Raw genomic sequence first — 21,224 nt, 5'->3', positions numbered from 1 at the left:
TATCGCCACTGAGCCGTACAGATCGATAGACCAATGATACGTATTCGTCGTAGAGATCATGTGACAAGCGAAGGAAGAGGGATGGGGCAATATCCTTCAGGTAATTAAGGATGTGCTGGAGGACCTCTTCCGGTAGAGATTGTTTGTCGAAAAGGGCCTCCAATGAAGATGCTGGGGCACCTGGCTGATGGTCAGGAAAGGCGGTGGGAGCGATGGATATCTTGCTTTTCTTCATGTTGGACCTGCTCTCCATATTGATTATAACGGGTGACAAGAGCATGTATTGAGGAAGAAAAGGGAGACTTTCTACTTCTCTCCTATTTATTGATAAATAACATCAACTTACTACCCAGATTGATCTATCAAGGTTGACGTGGATGAGTGCGTACTACTACACTAAGGTTGACTGGATTTGAAGTGTAGTTTGTGGCACTGACCGATTTCGCCGATCACCCTGGAAGCTTACTCAGACAACTAAAACCCAAGACTCGGACGCACAACGCCTTCAATCTTCGAGAAAGGTATCTCTACATGCAGTACGTTCACGGTATCTCTCCAACTACAACGCGAGCAAAGTCGTTTCACCTACAAGTTACGAGAGGACATACGAGGTGAACTATTTCTGTCACTGGTAGGAAACCCTTAACGATTCCCTCGCAAATGCAACCAAATCATTTTGGGGGATCTTGGGGGCATACAATCGTATACTCAATTACAGTTTCGGGGAACGTCTCTCGAGTCTCTTGATAATGGATCAAGATTTGTTCGAAAATATCACAGGCTTTGAAGGACCTATCAACGCTAAGATTGAACGTTACACTTTGTGTTCTGCCGAAGATATGGGGATCGAAGTTGAGTCTATTATTCTCAACGAGAGTGTAGAAGATATGGATTGCTTTCCCCTTAAGACCTTGGAAAAGCTCTTGAGTTGGATAATCGAGAGATTGTTCGATAACGAGGTATCCCAAGGCGTCGTCATGCATTGCGAAGATCGTTGATCTAGACGGTCGGGCATGTTTACATAGTAAGGAAAAATGGAACAGCCGGTAAGATCTTGGTGTCGGTGGTATGTTCTATTTGTTCCAAGGAGACTTGATGGGCGAGGCAGATAGACTCGGTAACTATGGTGACCAACAAGCCACCTAGTAAAAGATGATCGACATTCTCCAAGAGGGCTTTACCGGTGAATGTCTTGCAGTCTTGCTGTATCATAGAATCGAAAGAGGAGGCCGCCGCCCAGTCTTTCCAGGTGACTTATTTGGTATGTCTGCAGACTTTTTGCTTGTTGGTACCTTGTCCGAAGACTTGCTGTCGATTCCCTCGAATATACCTTGAAGACCTCGTTGATCAATGTCCAAATCGCTATAAAGCATTCACATAGATTCATGGTGTAAGAGTGGGTTGACTGGGGCAGTATAGAGCAGAGAGGAGGCAGATAGATGCGAGAGTATGTCTGAATAGACGTTTCGCAATTGATCTAATGTCAATGCGTTGGTGTGACAGGTGTCCATGGTTCGATCCAGTTGGGGTCCCAGTTGTCGACATGAGGCTTGGTATGCAAAGAAATGGTACAGGTCAGCTTGACCTCATCATTCAAAAGGCTATATTCGTTGACTTACAAATGAGGACACGGCTAAGGTCAAGACTTGTCTCTGATCCTCTTGGGCTAGACAGGAGAAAATCATTTCACGGACATTGGGAAGTAAGACTGATCCTGCTGGTTCGCCATATGTCCTTCTGTCCTTGCTATAACATTCGACATTATTCAACGGGTCTGAAATTAGGACTTGGACGTCCTCAAGTCCAGGTGAGACGTCCGCATAGCGTAATATGTCTAACGATTCATAATCGTCCATAACGAGTGAATCGACATGTGAATAAGTGTTGGATTGTCTTTCTGCCCGCGCCCTCTTCACATCATCTCCGGGGACCTTTTCTCTTAGCAAGCGGTACAAGAAAGACTCAGTATCACGAGCTGTGAGAGTGTTACCTTGGTATATGATGGAGATTCCCTCAGATCACGATAGAGATCTTTCGATAGTCGGATGACGAGCGTAGGCGGTAGGGTAGTGAGGATGTCGTATACCCGGACCGGTATTTCAGGTGGCAGCGGTGCGGAGCATCGAATGTAATATCATATTGGCCAGTTTGCGGTGAAGAAGAGGTCATTGTTGTTATTCATCGTTTCATAGTGTTGGACTTTAACCATCTCGGCTTGTGTACTGTATCTTTACTCGAGCGACCAGTTTAAAAATCTGTTGACGTCATCGTTTACACCACGTTCACTTCATCACCTATTCACGCACTATTATAAGAGTATGCGTATTCCTATTTTTGCAGTTCAGTCTGATGAGCTCCAATTCACCACAGACCTTCGTTCAATGGCTGTCGGGTTGATCATTTTATAATGACAACAGAAACCCGCTCACTCGTAGACGATCGTACCGCTTTCCAGCGCTTACTCCCAGTCCATCACTTAATCCTCTCGCATTTATCTAGACTCGCCCCGACAACATACCTCTTACTATCGAGATACCATCATGACCAGCTCGTTCGTTCTCTCTACTCGTCTATCACTCCAGATTTATCTACATTACACGGACTGACATACCCATCACCACGGAATCAACGTACCCTCAATGCTCTGTCCCAAACCATCACTCTCATTGTATCTCCTCAATCTTCCTGGGCCCTGCTCCGAGCTACAAAAGGAATTCATCCGTTCTCGAAGGCGCACAAAGAGCTGTTCAGAAATGTCCAAAATATACACCTCACCTGGAAAGCCTTGTACGCTCGTATAAGTGGTACACCCCCACCTGTTAATGGACTACAAATAGAAAACAATCTATGGTTCCATGTCAAGAATCCAATCAAGCATCTTATCATCGACATCGAAAGTCTTGGGTCAGACTCGGCATTGTTTAATTCGTTCTTGAGTACGCAATTCTATTGGGAGATTCAAGTCATGATGAAAAGCTTCAAGCCGACTTCCACTACTTGGCGTTATCTCATTCATAAGGAGGATATCAATTCTTGGGGCTTAGACACGTATATTGAAGTGCCGGCCAGGATATGGTGTGATGGTATGGATGGATTACGCAAAGTCACAACGGTTTTCTTCCCTAAAAGACCTACTCTGAACAATCCCGGACATTGCGACGGGTCATCGGACTACAGAATAAAAGTCACTCAAATCGTAGATCAACTGGTAGAGCTGGTCAATGAGAAGATGAAAAAGCGGGCTCTCGGTAACGAGATCATCCAGGCAGGTGACAGGGGAGGGAATTCGAGTATTAGGAAATTCGAAGATCTACCTCGATGGACACTGGAGGTGGAAGGGGCGGATGGTAGAGTGGTAGAGTCAAGGGTGTTGATGAGATTGGATCACGGAAGATATGACTTTGTACCAAGTTAGGACATTGAGTAATCCTACGCTACTCGTGTAGTCTCTTATGTTTTATCGCACTGTATGTTTTATATCCCAATGCCACGTAATCATTATGAACCTCATGATAACGATAAGCTATGCTGTTGCTGTACATATGTTTCAGGTACGCCGGTGATTCGGTTGATCCGGATGTTTCGGATGCGAAGCGAGTCACAATCAACTGAGATCTGATCAAAAGTCATCTCACAGCAAATGTATCGACATATATATATGTTCACACGCCTCAACCTTCTTCATGTAATGCTTCCTCTGCCAGGACTCACTTCTACTCCTGGCATACACCAAAAATGGTAAGGCTTCGATCATTATTCAAACGACTTGTCTACCCTAGTACCCCTTCTTCCCACGATAGAGGTCCTTCTCATAACCCAACACCCGTTCATCTCCTTCCAAAATGGGCAGATCCGTACTTCAACCCCAAGATGTTCCAGAGACTGTCACCAGTGCACCATCTAATCCTCGACTACCTCTTCCTATTCGAACCAGCTCTGATCGTTTGCCTCTCACAAGGCTTATACGATAAATACATTCCCATCCTTTACCATGACATCACTATGCGTCCATACGCATTCAGCGGTCTATTCAGAACATATAGTAGAGGATGCGCAGATGACAATAATACTATACGAGCATACAAACTCACGGAGGTCTTACACCTGATGGATACCAGTAATTCGTTCCAAATTTCAACTGTCACTTGCGGCGATCAACCTGTTTTCGTACCTCATTCCAACCTTTTCGAGAACGTCAAAAAGATAGAATTAGGATGGGAAGTGTACCTCGCTCAAGGAGACGACAGTTTGTATTGGATGTATATCGATTTCGCATCAAAATTGGGCGAACAGCTCAAAGAAGGTGTGGTGGATGATTTAATAGTGGAAATCAAAGATGGTTCGAGGATGGTTGATCACAGGAAATTGATAAGACAATACGAACAAGCTGTCAAACCAAAAGCTATCACATTCCTCGTTACCCAGTCATTCAAATCGAATGACGATAATAAACGAACCAATAATTCACTATGCGTCAATATGATTCCGATCGATCTGAAGTATACCCAGAAAGTACGATTCCTCATCCCAAAAGCACTGGGGGTGTATGATCATACCTGTTTCACTTATCAGATCAAGGTGTTGTACGAGGATTGGAAGAAGCTCAAAGCTCAAAATCACTTATTCGATACGAAATTGAAGATTGAATATTACCTAATTGGGGCTGATAATGTTAAGGAAATGGTCATTAGGGATTTCCAAACGGAACAACGATGGGACCTGTTGAGTTGGACGGGAGAAAGAGTGGAATTTAAGGAGTTAGGCGAGCTGGAAGGAGAGCTAAAATGGTCGAAAATATGGGAAGGTGCAAAGAACGAGGATTAGTTCCACTTTAGCTTGGGGTTGAGAAGCTGTGGTACATGCTTGTCAGTGGTCTTATGCAATGTCATATCGATTGAATAGTTCTATGGTCAGAGGTTGTAGTATGGCCATTCTCAGCTTGTTCCGGTACACATTGGATCCGCCTATCAAGCAGAAAGAACGCCTAGGTCTTCCTCAATAGGGTTGCTCAGGATTCAAGCGGTGAACATCCTCTTCTGCATACAGTTATCCTTCTACTCGTTTCAAATGATAATTGACGGTTTGATCCGGTCAATTTGCAAACGGGACTTGATCAAACTTCTCTTCTCAGCATTCTTACGAGAAGTCTATGACTTTATAATTTCAGGAATGTCAAATGATATGTCTTCTAATGATTAGAAGATTATACCGGACCACCCGAAAAGGAAGACATCGAAAGCAGAAAAGAGAATCCCTTAGACTTTCGAGTTATACTGACATTCAGCTCCGGCGAAGGACCGCATCATGTCAATCCTTTGATTTTGGATCTCCACTCTAACGTTCAAAGGATCCGTGTTAGCGACTCAGAAGCGTCGGGAGGGTTGGGTCCAGCCCAAGATGTAAGTATATTCCAGACGGTGTAATCTTCTTTGCAAGATTACAAATAGCGGTACATCCGGGGCCAAATCCAGCCAAGAAAATGGCTTCATGATGAGCCTTCCATTCGGATATCCACCGCCATAAACTCCTACAGCCCACGAAGATCCTTACGATTCCGGCAGACTATGCACATATATATGTCGAGCTCGGGCCTTCGGATGCAGCATAAAATGAGTTGTCCCGGCTCTGTTATTCAATGAAAGTCTTCCGACTGTGATCTGTAACAGATTTTTCTCGAGTGGAGAAGGTGTTGATCCAGATGTTAATAAATCGATCTCGATTGATGAGGTAATATTACTCTTTGTTATAGAGCCGACATGAGCGGAAGAGGGCCATACCGCGATTCATGGACATCACTATGTAGACTCTTGCGCCCATCTCCACGGAACTTTTGAGAGATGGAGAAGACCTCAGATCACATCATGGGTCAAAGCATAACCCTGCGTATAGCCCGACTGATATAAAGACGCTCGATGCGAGATTCGCTTCGACAAGTTGTCCCTTCTTCATTCTCAACGCATTATCATCATCATCATTTACCGATCATATACTCGATTCTCGATGCCATCTCTCTCGGGCGATACAAGACAGACTTTCCAAGCTGGTACCGCTCACTGGCATACCAAAACAAACGATCAAGTATCCACCGAATCTCTGTGGCGGAGGATATCCAGGATGCAATGTGATGGACGGTCTGAAGATTCCGCTTGTCCTCTGGGACTGTCAACCGATGTCCGTACTTACACTGAAGCTAAGAAGAAGGATAGAGTTCTATGCACCTGGGTAAGCGAGATTCTTGCCATGTATTGTACCCTGACTCAACTTCATCATTCCATCCCAGTGCTACACAAAATCGCTAGGCGGCTATGTACCGTCCGACCAGCTTCGTTACGTCAAAACACCAGTCCTCAACAGCTGTTTCAGCGGATACAGTATCGCAACGGGGATATGATGAAAACGCCACATCTCAATGAGACTATCACGGCGATCCATTGTGATTGTTGCCAAATTCAGGAGTTGCTGGTGGATCATACTTCCCGCATGGAGTTGTGGATACGACCTATAGCTTGTAGATCGGTAGGTGATCTGTATCATCTCTTTGAAACGCGTACAATATAGAAATCATTCTCTCCATGTCGGCTTCTGAGTTGCTCTTGGTGCTGAGAGGCATATACTGATGCTAACAGTGTGTAAAAGCGGTGTTGTACAGTGTCTGACATATCGTGAGAGCCAATGGAGAGATCTCAAGGATAGCTGAAGATCGAGCACAGGAGTGAATGGGATTTCTTCAATTTATTATGTCTTGATGGCCCTGCGTACCATATGCAAGAGCCTTCTGACCTCGTAGGCCACCCTTTTAGGGTCCTTGACTGAAGAGAGAAACGTTGCAAACGAGGAGGCATCCATCTCACATCTCATGCCACTGCCACATTCCGTGAGCTCTCAAACCTACCCTTACTTCATCAATGCATGCACCTCCTTCAGACTGCAAGCACACGTATACTGAATACCATCTCGCTTCTGAGATCGAAAATAGCCCTCTCGATTCCAAAGGATACCTCTTCTATGACTGAACATCGCCTCGTACCTTGGACTAGTTCAGTGGACTGATCGGATCAAAAGTCCTCTTTCATCGCCTTCCCGGAAATTATCGATACCGCACGGAGGTACCGAGATTTCTATCTTTAACTTGGAAGCACATGACTGGAGCTGAACACTAGTGTGTCAAGGTGGGGGTGGCTGCGGATCTACAATCATTCACACCACATGGATGTTTTCGGATCTCTGATCTCTGATGAGGCTGTGTCGACAGTTGCCAGAAGCTGAGGAAGCATGGTACGTACGATTGCCGATTAGTACGGATGAGGGTCGAAGTGATGTCGGAGTTCTGCCGAAGCTCGGTTATCCATACAGTACTGCCTGCATGCAACAAGAACGAACTGTTCATCTGCAGGTCACTGAGGTAGTATATCCTGCAGTAAGGAATCACAAATATATCTGACTAGTGCAGCTGGGACAAGGGATATAAAGGGCTAACATCAAAGACTTTACGCTCCTCTCCCATAAGCTCATTTGCTTTCCACCTCCAACATCCACGATTCCCATCGCTTTCAACGACATATACTTCAACTTCCATCCACACCCACCATGTTCGCTCCAGCTCTTCTCATCACTCTCGTATCCATTCTTTCGTTCATCAACGCCTCCCCCGTCGAGAAACGATACTCAACCGTGAAGATCCGATCAGCAAGAGATAACAAGTGTCTCTCTCCCCAAGGAGCCAGATGGACGGATGGTACTCAAGTAGTCACTGTTGATTGCGCATCAGCCGCCAGATGGGATATCAACCCTGGAAGTGGAAGTGTTATTCTCCATGGATCTACCTATGCTTTGGATGCTGGTACTGGTTCTACCAATAATGCTATCGTCAAGGTGAGTCATTTCTATCCTTACATCCCGTTCAGACCATACTTGCGGCGATAAGACTGACTCGCCGTTGGATGATGTAGCTCGCTACTTCCACGCCTGGTGCATTCCAACAAACGTAAGTATTCTTGACCACTCGACCATCTACCTTGTTGAAAGGATGAACATCTGCTGATACCTTATTATGTGAACTTGCAGCTGGTACCTCACTACTGACAACAGAATCGCAATCGCCGGTGCAAACCAATGTCTCGATGAGGGTGATAACGGACCACAAACCTATCAATGTACCTCCGGTAATACCAACCAGGGTATGTTTTACCTCCTATGGCATTCATGCATCTGTCGAAAAGCGCTGACATAGAGGAACTTTTAGTATGGCTCATCGATCAATAACCTAGTCTCCCACGGCTAGTCTAATCCTCCATTGGATCTGATGGACAATCTGTGTTATAGCTTGATATGGCTTCAGAAATGGAATGGTGAGAAATGATGATTTGGACTTTTATTTTTGGTGTTGAGATTTATCGGTATTCACGAGGTTGAAGCTGTGTATATATCATGCATCATACGTCTATCACCGCTTCTACTGTCTATGATATAGCCTCTATGGGCTATGTTCTCAATGTCTCTGCCTTGCGAGAAGATTGATGATGTGTGTCGTCGTCCAATGTTCTTAAAGTATTCATAGCCACACAAAGATCTGCCTTCTCGCTTCTTCTAGACTTAGCTCCGAGAAGAGCTTGGAGGTACTTCGAAGACATTGCATCGGATATCCGGCCTTCACCGCTTTGTCTGTGTGTTGCTCACCTGACCTTCTCCACAGCAGGAGATGACTTACTCCTATCTTACGTTTACGTCACGTCCCTCGAGTTGAGGCACGCCAAGAGATCTTTATGCTTCCTTTCGATACGACTCCACTGTACAAGATTTCCGAAGGCACTTGATGTTCTTCGTTTCTAGCATTTCAATTCAGAGTACAGAACATGAGGCTATGCGAGTAGGTCTAAAAGGATCTGCATAGCCTGACCTGCTCCGTCAGGCTGACTCGATGCATCTCCATCAGTATATATAGTGAGAAACTGCTTCGTCTTGTTCGTCTCTTCTGTGTACTGTTCCTCATCTACTTATTCACATATCGCATCATACCAGCAGCCACAAACAACCCACTATGCTCTCCACTTTAATTACCCTCATTCCACTTTCTTTGCTTTCTTTGATCTCCGCATCACCCACTCCTATCCAGAAGAGATATACCGGAGTCAAGATCCAATCTTATCGAGATGGGTACTGTCTTGTACCTTATGGTCCTCATCAGTACAACGGTGTCCAAGTCAAGACTACCCAATGTCAATATGCTCCTCGATGGGATATCAACCCTGGAAGCGGAAGTGTCATCTTGAGTGGAACCAACTTCGCTTTGGATGCTGGTACTGGAACTGAGAATGGTGAGATTGTCAAGGTGAGTTCCACCCTCCCCGCACACCGCAATTGGATAGTCGGGATTAGTGAAGTGGAAGGCAAAGCTGACTTGTCTGAGTAGATCTGGGAATCATACCCTGGCTTATTCCAACAAACGTAAGTCATCCAGTATGATAGACTCTTGCATCACCCCAAAAGTTTAGCTGATATTTTTTTCGGAATATGATAGCTGGTACCTTACCGATGATTACCGAATCGCTATCACAGGTGGAAACCAATGCTTGGATGAAGGTGATAATTACGGTACTCAAACTTGGCAATGTACTCCTTATAACAACAATCAAGGTGAGCTGTCTTCACTTCCTGGCCGGCCCTGGGCAATAATACTAATGAACAATATGTATAGTCTGGAACATCCTCGAAGGAGATGATCTGGGAGCTACTCCAATCCCCTTACCGGAACCAGTCGATCCTACTCCCACTACTACATACACCCTCGTATAGGCTACTACTCCTGCGTAGATGGTGGGCTTGTCGTAAGATTCAGCTGATTTTATAGATGAGCTAACATAGATGCCTTGCACTACAGAGTCAATCCATCTTCGATTTGCCGGAAGACTCTAGCAGCACTGTACTACATTACACAACGGACTATCTCACTGTACCATATGATCGGTCGCATTTCACGATATTCAGTAATGAGGATTATGGATCATGTGCTTCATCCGCATTGCTACTATTTGTCATCTCTACTTAAATGCATCGCATCGATTCATAGATTTGCAATTTTGTGCTCGCACCTTCTAAGCATGCCCTCAAGGTGGTTCCAGACTCCGATCACCTCGGTTGTCCGAGCTGTGCTCGATGATCAAGTTCCACGATGTCCACATGACTTTGGATGGCCGACACTCCGATCAATCAAAAACACCAACGTTCCTATCAGCATCGCCTGGTTGCCCTGACTAGGTATTAGTGCTGATCGGTCCGCCCGAGTGGGGAAGATAAAAATCCGATCAATCCATCAATTAATCATCAGCTAATCGTTTGATCAGATATGGTGTGTATTTCGCCTAAAGTGATCCGAAAGATCTAGCACCTCAATGTAAGGACAAGATGCTGTGTCAAGTTCAGTATCACAGAGCGTGTCAGACACATCAGGTGTCATGTGCTCAGGATGGGGCTATGCGGATCATCTCGGTGTATCATGGGCGGGGGATCCAGTCGGAAGAAGACGTGGACATCCAACACCCTCCTCATCTTGCGATAACTTCGGCGAAGGTCTTCGTAAACCTGTTTGACTGATCATCTCATACTCGTGCGCAAAAGAGGAAGAGGATATAAGTGCAACTAATGAGTACGAGCAAATCCATTCCTCCTTCATTCACACATCGATCCTTTCCATCACTTTATCAGATAAAGTACAACAGATCCACCCACCAATTTCGGCCACTCATCATGCACTTCTCAGCCCTCTTCGCACTTGCCATTTCTTCGATCAGCCTCGTGGCAGCCTCACCCATCGAGAAGAGGTACTCTGCTGCCAAAATTCAATCCTTCCAAGACTCACTCTGTCTGGCGCCCTTCAGCGCTTGGCAGAATGGTACTGTCGTAGGTACCACCGGGTGCGACAATGGTGCCACTTGGGATATTAACCCTGGAAGTGGGAGTATCATTCTTCATGGGACTAATTGGGCACTTCAAGCTCAGGGTGGGGGAAGTACCAATAATGCTGCGGTAGTTGTAAGTTCGACTTCAACACGACCACCATCGGTAACCCTATGTCACGGCAAGCGCTAATGAATGGGTTGAATAGTTGTGGCAATCTGCTCCTGGAACTTTTGCTCAAACGTAAGTATATCCTTTGCATATCACGTTTATCCGTCGTTGTTGCCCATGTAAAGCTAAGAAGTGAAGGACGTATGCTATTATAGCTGGTACTTGACCGGAGATAACAGAATCGCAATTACCAACGGTGTTCAATGTCTAGATGAAGGTACAGGTGGGCCTCAAACTTACCAATGCACAACTGGAAACACTAATCAAGGTATGACCATCTTTCTTGACTAACTTGAAGGTAGATACTGACGAATGTTGTATGTCCAGTTTGGAACATTATCCCTGCCAACGGCATCCCCCCTCCCAACCATACTGTCGGACGAGTTGCCGAAAGAGCGCCTAAACCTACTGCTGCATGATTGCAGATCTGAGTGAGTCACGGTTTCAGCCTATGGAGACAGAACATGGATTTGTGCTGATCCTGCCTTTGCCACAGGAAAGATCTAATGCTCGCTTAGCAGCAACACGTTGGGTGATCAGCAAGGGCAATCTGATTATAGGGTCTATGGATTGAGGAAGACAGGTAATAATTCTGAATATGGTATGGACGATGATGTATATATGTTCTGATGAAATGACATGCAGTTTCTGCAAGGCTTTCCTCGATTCGATCTTGGCAGAATTGAAAGGTGAATCGTCTACTGTGCACAGCATCTGTTTCTGGATCATTTCACAGCATTCACTTTGAAACTTTGAACGACAGCATTCTCAATGAGATCTCCTTCTGGAAAGATCGGATTGCCAAGGACAGATCGTATGTGTCAGTTGACCACTTCTGATGAGTGATTGATGAATCGCTTAGCCATCGACATCATGGTATTGTTGATGCAATAGGACCCCCTATTGAAAAGAGATATAAAGTCATTCTGTCAATCCTAAAATCGCTTTTTTCTCGATTGTCAATCTTTATATACTACTGACTATTCTTCTTTGGTTGCCACACAATAAACATTAACCTCATCACACGATGTTCACTTCCCTCCTGGCTTTCCTATCCATCCTTCAAGTCATTGCATCCTCTCCACTTCACCTCAACAAGCGATATAATGGCGTCAAGATCCAAGCTTTCCGAAATGGCTATTGTCTCTCTCCGATCGGTACCAATACCGCCAATGGTGTACCAGTAGGTGCCGTCGATTGCTCGCAAGCTAGAACCTGGAATATCAATCCTGGTAGTGGCAGTATCACCTTGGCGAATAATCCCAATTATGCTCTTGATGCCGGAACAGGCAATACTAATGGTGAAGGTGTCAAGGTAGGTTCTTTTACCACCCTACCCAGCCTGAGAGGTGGTGGTCCTGGCTGATTACATGAGTATGGTAGATTTGGCAAAGCTATCCTGGATTATTCCAACAAACGTAGGTCTACTGTACCTTTCCCTCAACTTGCAGGCACTTGACTGATGGAGATCTTCACAATCGCTAGCTGGTTCTTGACCGATGATCGAAGGATCGCCGTCACTGGCGGTAATCAATGTTTGGACAAATACGATGATAACACTGGTGTACATACTTGGCAATGCGGTGCTGGTAACATCAATCAAAGTGGGTGCCGCTCATAATCCACATTGACATGCATGGTCTGGGACACGTGCTGATTGGTCGATCTATGATTCGTATTGCAGTTTGGACAATCGTCCAACCTTACGCACCATTTGCACCTGTCTCAGGCCAGCAACCTGTTCTCAATCCACCAATTGGGCAAGCTGACCTTGACCCTGCTAATTCCGGAGTAAGAATCCATCGTGAGTTTATCGCTATCGACTAGCAGAAAATGGAGTTGACTAAACCTCCCTATTCATACTGCTAGCGTATCAAAGACCTGATCTCGCCGTTACTGTAACAGGAGGTGTAGCTGCTTTCGGAAAAAACGTGGATATGTATGTATGACCTCCATTGTCCCTCGTGGGTGCTAACTGTCCACAAATGATATGGTAGCGCATACGACCAACAAAACTCAAGTCCTTACGCTCGACTTCAGCTCTGGTACCTTCCTACTCCCGGAACCACCAACTCTGCGGTCCTTCTCTATACCGCAGATAACAACTATTGTTTGCATGCTGGTTTGAACCCTACTAACGGTGCTAGGGTCACACTGTATGATTGTGATACTGTTGAGAATACAAGATGGGATTGGGATGGTACTCATCTTAAAATTACCAATACAAGTGAGTACGGTAATTCTACAGTAGATTTCAGAGAAATATCAAGTGGTTGAACCAGGAAATAGAAAATCAAGCTGACATTTTCTATAGATCTTTGTCTCGATGTTCGAGCGGAATCCTCACCTACCCCATCTAATCCGTACAATGTACAAAAGACTCTTCAAGTATGGACCTGCTCAGCGGGTAATCACAATCAAGAGTTCTTCACCATCGCCAAGAAGGCATAATGAATCGCTCTCTGGGTAATCATTCATGGACTCTCGGCTGGCTCTGCGGTTTGGGGTACATAACACGTTATAATACTATGCGTATGAATATGTTTTGTGTGTTTGGCTACTGTACCGGACACCGCATAGTCACCGATTCTGTCACAAACAGTCGTGCATTCATTCAGATCTGTGCCAAGCATCATCTGACTGGTGTAGGGGTGTGCGACTCATCGAGGCTGTGTACGTCATGCTTAAGGTTGATCGTTCCTTTCAATCAGAACATGAGCATGCTGCATGCATCATTAACGATCAATCAGATTCAACCTTCTTGTCGAGCTCAATACTCTAGCTGTTTTATCAACCGATCGCTTTAGTCTATATATCTTCACTCATACATCTTACTTATCCGATATTCGCCACCATATGCATATCGACCATAATGTATCTGGTACTACTTTTCTTCGCGCCCGTTGTCCTTTCGTCACCTATTTCTCTGGACAAGAGATACACAGCTATCCGAATCAAGTCCTACAGGAACAATGAATGTCTTCACCCTCTCGGTCAACAATCTGCCTGGGGATTGGGCACGCGAGTAGGCACTACTCCATGTGAGAGAGCGGCATTGTGGAATGCCAATCCAGGGAGTGGTAGTGTCATCTTGTATAGCACAGATCTAGCTTTGGATGCTGGTACAGGACAAAACAACAATGAACCTGTTCAAGTGAGCCTTATGAAACTCCTGGTTTGTCACAAGCGACCAAGCTGGAAACTAACGAGATGGATCGGTTGCTGGAATTAGCTCGCTACAAGCTGGCCAGGAACGTTCCAACAGACATGGTACTGGACAGACGATAATCGACTTGCTATTACCGGTGGCGATCAATGCCTCGATCAGGGAAATGAAGCAGAGGGAACGCAAACCTGGCGATGCGCGACGGGCAATACCAACCAAAGTGAATCTCCATCAGCAAGCCAATGTTGCACTTCTGCCGTTTGATGAAGTTTACATGCTGACCAAGGTTATATATTTTTCCGTAGTCTGGACACTTCTTACCCCCACACCCGAATATCCCGATTTTGATCCACCATTTGGTACTGTGTACGAAGATCCCCCCAACGGTGGCAAAAGACTACATCGTGGGTGTAGTACAACTTCGAGATCAGGGCTCTCTCGAATGAAGCTGACTGATTAGGGTTTAAAGCATATCAAAGACCTGATCTGGCACTCACTCTTGATGAAGGATTACCCCCCGATGCTAGGAGTGCTGTAATGTAAGTCTCCATGACTTGCAATCGATTTCTGAAGTGCTAAAAAGTCAAAAACCGGCATCCTTCCTGCCAGTGCTTACTCTCAACCCACAGATGGACCATTTGCTGCGGCTCAACTCCTGGATCTAACAATTGGTACCAACCTCAAGATATCATCTGCTTTCGACGAGACTACATGCTTAGATGCAGGTTATCGACCAGGCAATGGTGCACTTGCAAGATTTACAGGGTGTGGAGGGGCAGCTAGGTGGGATTGGGATGGAGAGAAGCTGAGAATCACTAATTCCAGTAAGTGACCCCACACGAAACATTTCCGTCTGGAGCACCCGACAGTGCTGAGGTAACAATGTCACTATGATGATACTAGATCTATGTCTGGATGTACGAGCTGAATCAACTCGATTGAATGAGATACTGAAACAGCTTCAAATGTGGGAATGTGTTGAGGGTAATGCCAATCAAGAATTCTTCACTTTGGGCTAGACGCGATTGTCGTTGGAGGAGAGATGATCCTCGAGACACGAAATCTCAATAGGCATGGACAGTGTGTTCAGTTGAGTGTGTCTGTTTGACTTACGTAGGATCTATAATGATATATTTCGATTACCTATGAACATGTTAGCCTAAGATGTGGAACCACTGCACACAATTTACATGATTGAGGTGACCCATGCACAGCAGATACTTTCGCAAGCTCCAGGGTGTTAAACCCTTGATGCCGCTCATTTCTGTTTCTTTTTTCTTGTGCTTCTTCAAACCTAGCTTGAATAATTTAAGCGTTGGTAGATCATCTACAATATCGATCAAAAGGCTGCCGTTCAAGGCATGGTAGAGGTCAACGACGATCCAGATAAGGTTCAGCTTGTATTATCTCGATGGGATTCCGTAATACCATCTGGTCATCCCCCGTCAGGATGGCGACGTGTAGAATTACATATCGCATGACACTTGTCAACCTTACTTGCGGACAGTCCATATGCATTACAATAACCGCTTTCTTAATATTGGACTCACCTTTATCACTCAATTGCAATTAGTGCTTCATATCTTACATCCTACCCTGAGTGTTTGTCACAATGTTGTGCTCGCTCTTCCGTAAACTTCAAGCATCCCCCTTAACGACCTCTACATTCACTACCTCCCAAGTCCCGCCACCCAAGATGCCGATAATCCCTATCGAGGGTCCCTCGACTGATCCTCCCTTACTGTACCCCTTGAGGCCTCCCTTTCCACTCGAGCCAATCGACGAGATAGAAAGCGTCGAAGAACCTGATCCAACAAGATCGTGGAAGCCCCATTCGACTTTGAGCCGACTGAGTGGGATAGCACAAGTCGATCAACAAATAATGAACGAACTCGCCACGGTCGATCCCGTCAATGTTCTTAGAGTCGACAAATACCACTATACATTAGCAGTTCCCAAAATGTACGAGAATGTTCGGGCTACAAACGACAATATCGACTCCCTTGTATATGGACTAGATTCGTGCAATGAGAACGATAGGAAGTGGCAAGCTCTCCAGCACATCAGAAGGTTACACTCAACGGACATGGAAAGTTTCCTTCAGCTCATCGATGCCATTCGAGTAGCGAAAAGCAAAGCGGGAACCAATGTATCAGAAGATGAAGTATTATTGCCAGGTGTGAAACACATCCATGTCGGTTATCCAATCTTCCATCACATAACGACCGAGATATCTCCAAAGGTGAGACATATCAAGAGGGGATTCGGGACCCAAAGATTAAGAATCTTGTCGAGGCATTCGCTTTAGATGGGATTTGTATGGATCTGGGTTTTGATATCGAAGGATCAAATCGAGAATCACGTTCTAAAGCTATTGCTTGGCTTCTTTGTACCATTCGTCGATCATCTTCCTCAACTTCAGTTTCAAGTCCAAATATAACATATCTGATCACTCCGCTTGATCCCCTCAACCCACCGGTTTGTAGCTTACCAATTAGGAAAGAAGGTGGAACCTATGACGTTCACGTAAGATGGAGTCCTCCGATCCAATCCCATTTCCACCAGGAGGCAGGTGAAGTACCAACGAGAGAAGCAGCAGCGAAATATGTCAAGTCGCGATATAAACGACCGCCAAGCGACATCCGAGATCCATGGAGTGGCCTTACTGGACAAACCAACTATCGTGTCATAACGCATGTACCGAATCCAATAGAGTTTCGAAAGTACCTCAATGATTGGAAGTTCAAACGTCCCTCGGTGGCATATCATCAGGTCTCAGGATACAAGCATCAGTCTCTGGAGAATGTCTGTGGGACCGAGGACACATTATGTCCATGTGAAGAAATAGAGAGGTGGTTCGGTTGATGTAGGTAGTATCGAGAAAGGAGCTTTTCCATAGGTCTTCGTGATCCAAGTTGAGCAATACTGTATGGAATTTGACCTTTATGTTTGAATGTCTTGGTGGGTGGGGCTTACGGTTGTACAGATCTGGGATAGGTCTGTAAGTAAATCATCTATAGCTTTTTGTATATCATGGTAATGCTGTATGTACTACACCAGTATAATACGAACAACAAGTCTATCAAACAAAGACATCACATCCCCCTTCGGCGGCAAGTGTACAATTCTATCAAAGTAATTTCGGTGGCGCGGATTTATGGCGTGATAAATGCTAATCGAGTTAAGCGAGTTTTGGAGTAAGATTATTATGGGATATTACCAAATAAATGATCGGCGCCACTACCAAAAGTCGGTATGGGCGTCCTTGTCTGGTACAGTACAGTACTGCCCATTACGAGGAAATGCAAAGTACATACACTGCACGGTGGTTTGAGAGTTCGGTTCTCCGGAATTTGGAGTGATGTGATGATGAGATATGGTACCTTACCATACCATCAACACATCAACTTCGGGAATGAGTACTCATGAAATGATGTGATGTGCTCGAACGACACACAACGAAATCAAAAGTGGATACTGTACACTCCCGAAACGAAGATGAAATAAGTGTTGAGAGCGATACTGTAATATCGTATCCAATGAATCCTTTGTCATTTGATGGATCAATATCTCACAATACACAAGTCAATGTGAATGAGAGTAAGATAATTCCCTTCACTACACAATCTTGAAGACACCATTGACTTCCGGTAAGTGAGTTGGGAGCTGATCGACCACATTTACCTCTAGGTGAAGAACCCCTGTATGGAAATGACCAGCTCCTCTCCTTCATTCACTAAATCATCCAAATCCCCTACCTCATCCCACTCATCGTCGCCTTCCAAGCCCTCCAAACCAGTCACGTTCACCTCCCTATCCGAGCTTCATCCCCTCATTCTCGCCTATCTCAAGCTCATCTCCCCTCTCACCCTTCTGCCAGTGAACAAAGCGCTCTGGGCCGAGCTCCTTCCTACGATCTACAGTGAAGTCAAGCTAAATCGATATAATGCCAATGGATTATTTTACGGGTATTCGGCACTGTCCAACTCGTTCTATCGAAACAAACGATCCCGTTATCTATCAGATTTTCCACTAAAAGGAAGGAGATCAAGATCATCACCTCCGGACGTCATACCCCAACAAAATGATACATCCAGGAAATCGAAAGCTCTCAGCTTGACGAAGAAGGTGATATTGGAAGATGCAGAGAGTTTAAGTGTTATATGTCAAGTTCATATGGAGTTGTTATCTTATTCGCCTACTGTACCTCTATCAAGAAGGAAGACAATTCATGATCACGATTACGATGTTGACCTTGATCATAGTACCAATCATGGTCATCCGTCCAATTCGACGTCGGAACATCCGTGGCCGTTAAATAATGTAGATGTGTTGGAAGTAGGTTATGACTTATTAGAATATCTAGTTGATTGTCATTCGCCAGAAGACCTAGACCCGCAGGAACGAGGACATGGACATGGGAAAGGTAAAGGGAAAAGTAGAGAAAGATTACCAATTTGCTGTATACCTTTTAGACCCAAGGTACTTATCATTCACCTTCGACCTATCCCGTCTGGGAGTGATAGGAAGCTGGAAAAGAAGAGGTATTTGAGATTGGCTATTGGTGAACTGGCTAGTGAATTCGATCAGTTGGAGAAGTTGGTTTTGCGATTTGATCTTGATCATCATAATGAAGATGAAGATGAAGATGAAGATGAAACGGTACAGATACAGGATGGGGAAGAAGCACGGGAATCGGAGATATATATACCACCAGTGGAAAATCCATTGTCTGCTCCGGAGATGGTAGTTATCCTATCCAGTCATTCAGAGCTCACAAGATCGGGGGACCATGAACAGGATGAGAGAAGGTATACTAGGGCTCTAATCGATTTCTTGGAAGATACAGGTCGGAGGAGTTACAATCTACCCAATATACAGATCGCCATACCTTCGGGTAAGGTACAGGAGGTACAGGACTCGGTAAAAAGGACCATTGAAGGAGGCTATCCTCAGAGTGTAGGTAAGAGGGTGCTGGAACGTACGAGCTTTGTAGATCTTGATACTATCAGATCGATTGATTGGACATTTAGGGATGCACTATAATGGTACCATACATAAACTACGCATATATGCAAATTTAGAGATCTATAATACATCAATGTACAGATATTGGGAACTTGTTATGCTGACAACATCATTGGGCTGGGCGAATACAGTACGACTTCATGCGGTACGGAGTGAATAGCACTTTCTGTGTCCAGAGTTCAGAGAGATACATCATAATAACCATCTGATCATTTCCCCTTTCACCAATACTTTCTGGTATATCTCTTCCAGCTCGTCCCTGTTGTTGGTGAGCCAGGGATGGTCATGGGCTGTAAGTGATTGAATGCGATGGATAGGATCTGGATGAAGTAAATCATCGATGAACTCGAGACCTGGAGATGATTCCGACATTAGCAGTCAAGATCTGTATACCGCAGATTGTGCATTTGCACAGAAACCAAATCAGGGTTTCGAGGTATCACAAGAAAAGGGAAGCCAGGATCGCACATACCTTCTTCAGACCATTCCGACCATAGAGGTTCATCACAAGGCCATTCATCGTATCTCATATCCTGTATACATAACATGGCATCTTGTCAATCAGCACATGCCTGAGATTCGCAAGAACACCATAGAGTAGTGTGCTTACCTTGAAAATCTCGATTTGACGGATTAACAAATCATATTGATGCATCCTCTCCTCTTTCACCTGTACCCGAGGCATAACCGTTTCATCCCTTGTTTGAGGATAAGGTGTAATCGTATCGTTTCTTTCAATATACGATGTGAAAGGTATAGCTGTATCCATCCTTGATAAAGGAGTATCATAACTCCTTCTTGTCGTTGTCCTCTTCTGGCGATTTCCGGTTGATGATTTCGTCGAAAAGCAATATCATCGACCTAACGCTAGACGACGATAATGATAGTTTCAGTGGTAGTAGTCCATCAGACAGTGTCACACAGACTTTTGATATGGACTTGTTTATTCCTACTACCGAAGCATTCTCAGACTCTCGATCGACGCAACGCTTCGAGGATGACTTTTCGTCGACTGGTTCCAACTATCTTCCTATAGATAAACACATCGACTTGGCTTTGGCTACTTTCAATAATGATATCAAATCGAGCTCAACCAAATCGACCAACCAGTGTATTCCAGCTCAGCATCAGCATCAATGTCAGCCCCTTGATCCTAGTGATGTTTTCTACCCCTACGAAGTTGGACAGTACACAAAGCCATATCCCAGAGCAGATGAGGACGTGAAGTCAGATATGGACGAAGTGTCACTATATTTATCGAGTCTAACAGAAGATCTGGCAGAATCTGAGAGAAACCAGGACGAATCGCTCAGATCGACAATGGCTATTGCAAATAGAGTGGTACATCAATCAAGAGATGTAGAACAGACTTTAAACGTTCTCCAAACCTCTTTAATGGCCCAAAAACATACTTGCACACCATCGATCGATCCCTCACAGCTTCATACAGATGCAGATCCTGATCTCGAGGAGAGACTTCAATATTTGGAAAATAGGAGTAGACAATTAGAGAATGAGAATGAACAATTGGAAATGTCTTCTCTCGAATATCAACTAACATGCCATATCCTTCAAGGACGATTGGCAGAGAGAGATTTACAGATGATGCAATGTAAGAACAAGTGATTGGAGGTTTGGGCTGGTGTGGTGTGTTGGTGGTATAGTATAAGCATATGCATGATGGGTATATGATCGCGATAGATAAGAGGAGAAAATGTACCAAAAGCAATAGACATTGAAGGAAGCATGAAAGCCGAGAAATTGCAAGAATACACAAAAAATGAAAGAAAGAGGTGATGACATCCCATCCGAAAATTGGATCGAAATGAAGGTTATATTTCGTTCAAACCCCCAATCACCCAATCCGTTTAAAAACCTTCAAGAACTACCGAAAGACTTATAAGCCCAAAATGAAATTGTCCACATCCCAATGATGATGTTATTCCCCGTAATCAAACCTCAATGG

General features: G+C 44.8%; 12 protein-coding genes across 12 annotated transcripts; 10 read left to right on the top strand and 2 right to left on the bottom strand.

Moving 5' to 3' along the window:
* Positions 1-1,483: 1,483 nt before the first annotated feature.
* Positions 1,484-1,856, bottom strand: V865_005449 (uncharacterized protein; the record flags this gene model as incomplete). The annotated part of the gene is made up of 2 exons (XM_066229221.1): positions 1,484-1,549; positions 1,620-1,856. The coding sequence occupies 2 exons, from the start codon at positions 1,854-1,856 to the stop codon at positions 1,484-1,486; spliced, it is 303 nt and encodes a 100-aa protein (XP_066085318.1).
* Positions 1,857-2,407: 551 nt separating this feature from the next.
* On the top strand, positions 2,408-3,415 carry V865_005448 (uncharacterized protein; the record flags this gene model as incomplete). The annotated part of the gene is made up of 1 exon (XM_066229220.1): positions 2,408-3,415. The coding sequence occupies one exon, from the start codon at positions 2,408-2,410 to the stop codon at positions 3,413-3,415; it is 1,008 nt and encodes a 335-aa protein (XP_066085317.1).
* Positions 3,416-3,735: 320 nt separating this feature from the next.
* V865_005447 (uncharacterized protein) lies at positions 3,736-4,824 on the top strand (the record flags this gene model as incomplete). The annotated part of the gene is made up of 1 exon (XM_066229219.1): positions 3,736-4,824. The coding sequence occupies one exon, from the start codon at positions 3,736-3,738 to the stop codon at positions 4,822-4,824; it is 1,089 nt and encodes a 362-aa protein (XP_066085316.1).
* A 2,763-nt stretch (positions 4,825-7,587) lies between these two features.
* Positions 7,588-8,262, top strand: V865_005446 (uncharacterized protein; the record flags this gene model as incomplete). The annotated part of the gene is made up of 4 exons (XM_066229218.1): positions 7,588-7,872; positions 7,950-7,984; positions 8,065-8,177; positions 8,243-8,262. The coding sequence occupies 4 exons, from the start codon at positions 7,588-7,590 to the stop codon at positions 8,260-8,262; spliced, it is 453 nt and encodes a 150-aa protein (XP_066085315.1).
* Positions 8,263-9,037: 775 nt separating this feature from the next.
* V865_005445 (uncharacterized protein) lies at positions 9,038-9,792 on the top strand (the record flags this gene model as incomplete). The annotated part of the gene is made up of 4 exons (XM_066229217.1): positions 9,038-9,328; positions 9,410-9,444; positions 9,518-9,633; positions 9,695-9,792. The coding sequence occupies 4 exons, from the start codon at positions 9,038-9,040 to the stop codon at positions 9,790-9,792; spliced, it is 540 nt and encodes a 179-aa protein (XP_066085314.1).
* Positions 9,793-10,743: 951 nt separating this feature from the next.
* On the top strand, positions 10,744-11,483 carry V865_005444 (uncharacterized protein; the record flags this gene model as incomplete). The annotated part of the gene is made up of 4 exons (XM_066229216.1): positions 10,744-11,028; positions 11,102-11,136; positions 11,220-11,332; positions 11,392-11,483. 4 exons carry the CDS (start codon positions 10,744-10,746, stop codon positions 11,481-11,483), a joined length of 525 nt encoding a protein of 174 aa, XP_066085313.1.
* A 608-nt stretch (positions 11,484-12,091) lies between these two features.
* Positions 12,092-13,515, top strand: V865_005443 (uncharacterized protein; the record flags this gene model as incomplete). Its single annotated transcript, XM_066229215.1, has 7 exons — positions 12,092-12,379; positions 12,448-12,482; positions 12,550-12,668; positions 12,749-12,868; positions 12,934-13,003; positions 13,062-13,291; positions 13,379-13,515. The coding sequence occupies 7 exons, from the start codon at positions 12,092-12,094 to the stop codon at positions 13,513-13,515; spliced, it is 999 nt and encodes a 332-aa protein (XP_066085312.1).
* Positions 13,516-13,936: 421 nt separating this feature from the next.
* Positions 13,937-15,249, top strand: V865_005442 (uncharacterized protein; the record flags this gene model as incomplete). The annotated part of the gene is made up of 6 exons (XM_066229214.1): positions 13,937-14,218; positions 14,297-14,450; positions 14,536-14,634; positions 14,700-14,769; positions 14,840-15,054; positions 15,134-15,249. The coding sequence occupies 6 exons, from the start codon at positions 13,937-13,939 to the stop codon at positions 15,247-15,249; spliced, it is 936 nt and encodes a 311-aa protein (XP_066085311.1).
* A 593-nt stretch (positions 15,250-15,842) lies between these two features.
* Positions 15,843-17,095, top strand: V865_005441 (uncharacterized protein; the record flags this gene model as incomplete). Its single annotated transcript, XM_066229213.1, has 2 exons — positions 15,843-16,472; positions 16,526-17,095. 2 exons carry the CDS (start codon positions 15,843-15,845, stop codon positions 17,093-17,095), a joined length of 1,200 nt encoding a protein of 399 aa, XP_066085310.1.
* An 846-nt stretch (positions 17,096-17,941) lies between these two features.
* V865_005440 (uncharacterized protein) lies at positions 17,942-19,276 on the top strand (the record flags this gene model as incomplete). The annotated part of the gene is made up of 1 exon (XM_066229212.1): positions 17,942-19,276. One exon carries the CDS (start codon positions 17,942-17,944, stop codon positions 19,274-19,276), a length of 1,335 nt encoding a protein of 444 aa, XP_066085309.1.
* A 174-nt stretch (positions 19,277-19,450) lies between these two features.
* Positions 19,451-20,027, bottom strand: V865_005439 (uncharacterized protein; the record flags this gene model as incomplete). The annotated part of the gene is made up of 3 exons (XM_066229211.1): positions 19,451-19,611; positions 19,731-19,791; positions 19,869-20,027. The coding sequence occupies 3 exons, from the start codon at positions 20,025-20,027 to the stop codon at positions 19,451-19,453; spliced, it is 381 nt and encodes a 126-aa protein (XP_066085308.1).
* Positions 20,028-20,191: 164 nt separating this feature from the next.
* On the top strand, positions 20,192-20,884 carry V865_005438 (uncharacterized protein; the record flags this gene model as incomplete). Its single annotated transcript, XM_066229210.1, has 1 exon — positions 20,192-20,884. The coding sequence occupies one exon, from the start codon at positions 20,192-20,194 to the stop codon at positions 20,882-20,884; it is 693 nt and encodes a 230-aa protein (XP_066085307.1).
* Positions 20,885-21,224: the final 340 nt, after the last annotated feature.

Source organism: Kwoniella europaea, chromosome 1 (assembly GCF_036810445.1).
Source record: "Kwoniella europaea PYCC6329 chromosome 1, complete sequence".
NCBI lineage: Eukaryota > Fungi > Basidiomycota > Tremellomycetes > Tremellales > Cryptococcaceae > Kwoniella > Kwoniella europaea.
Note: the sequence above shows the minus strand (reverse complement) of the source record. Positions and strands in the feature narration are given on the sequence as shown.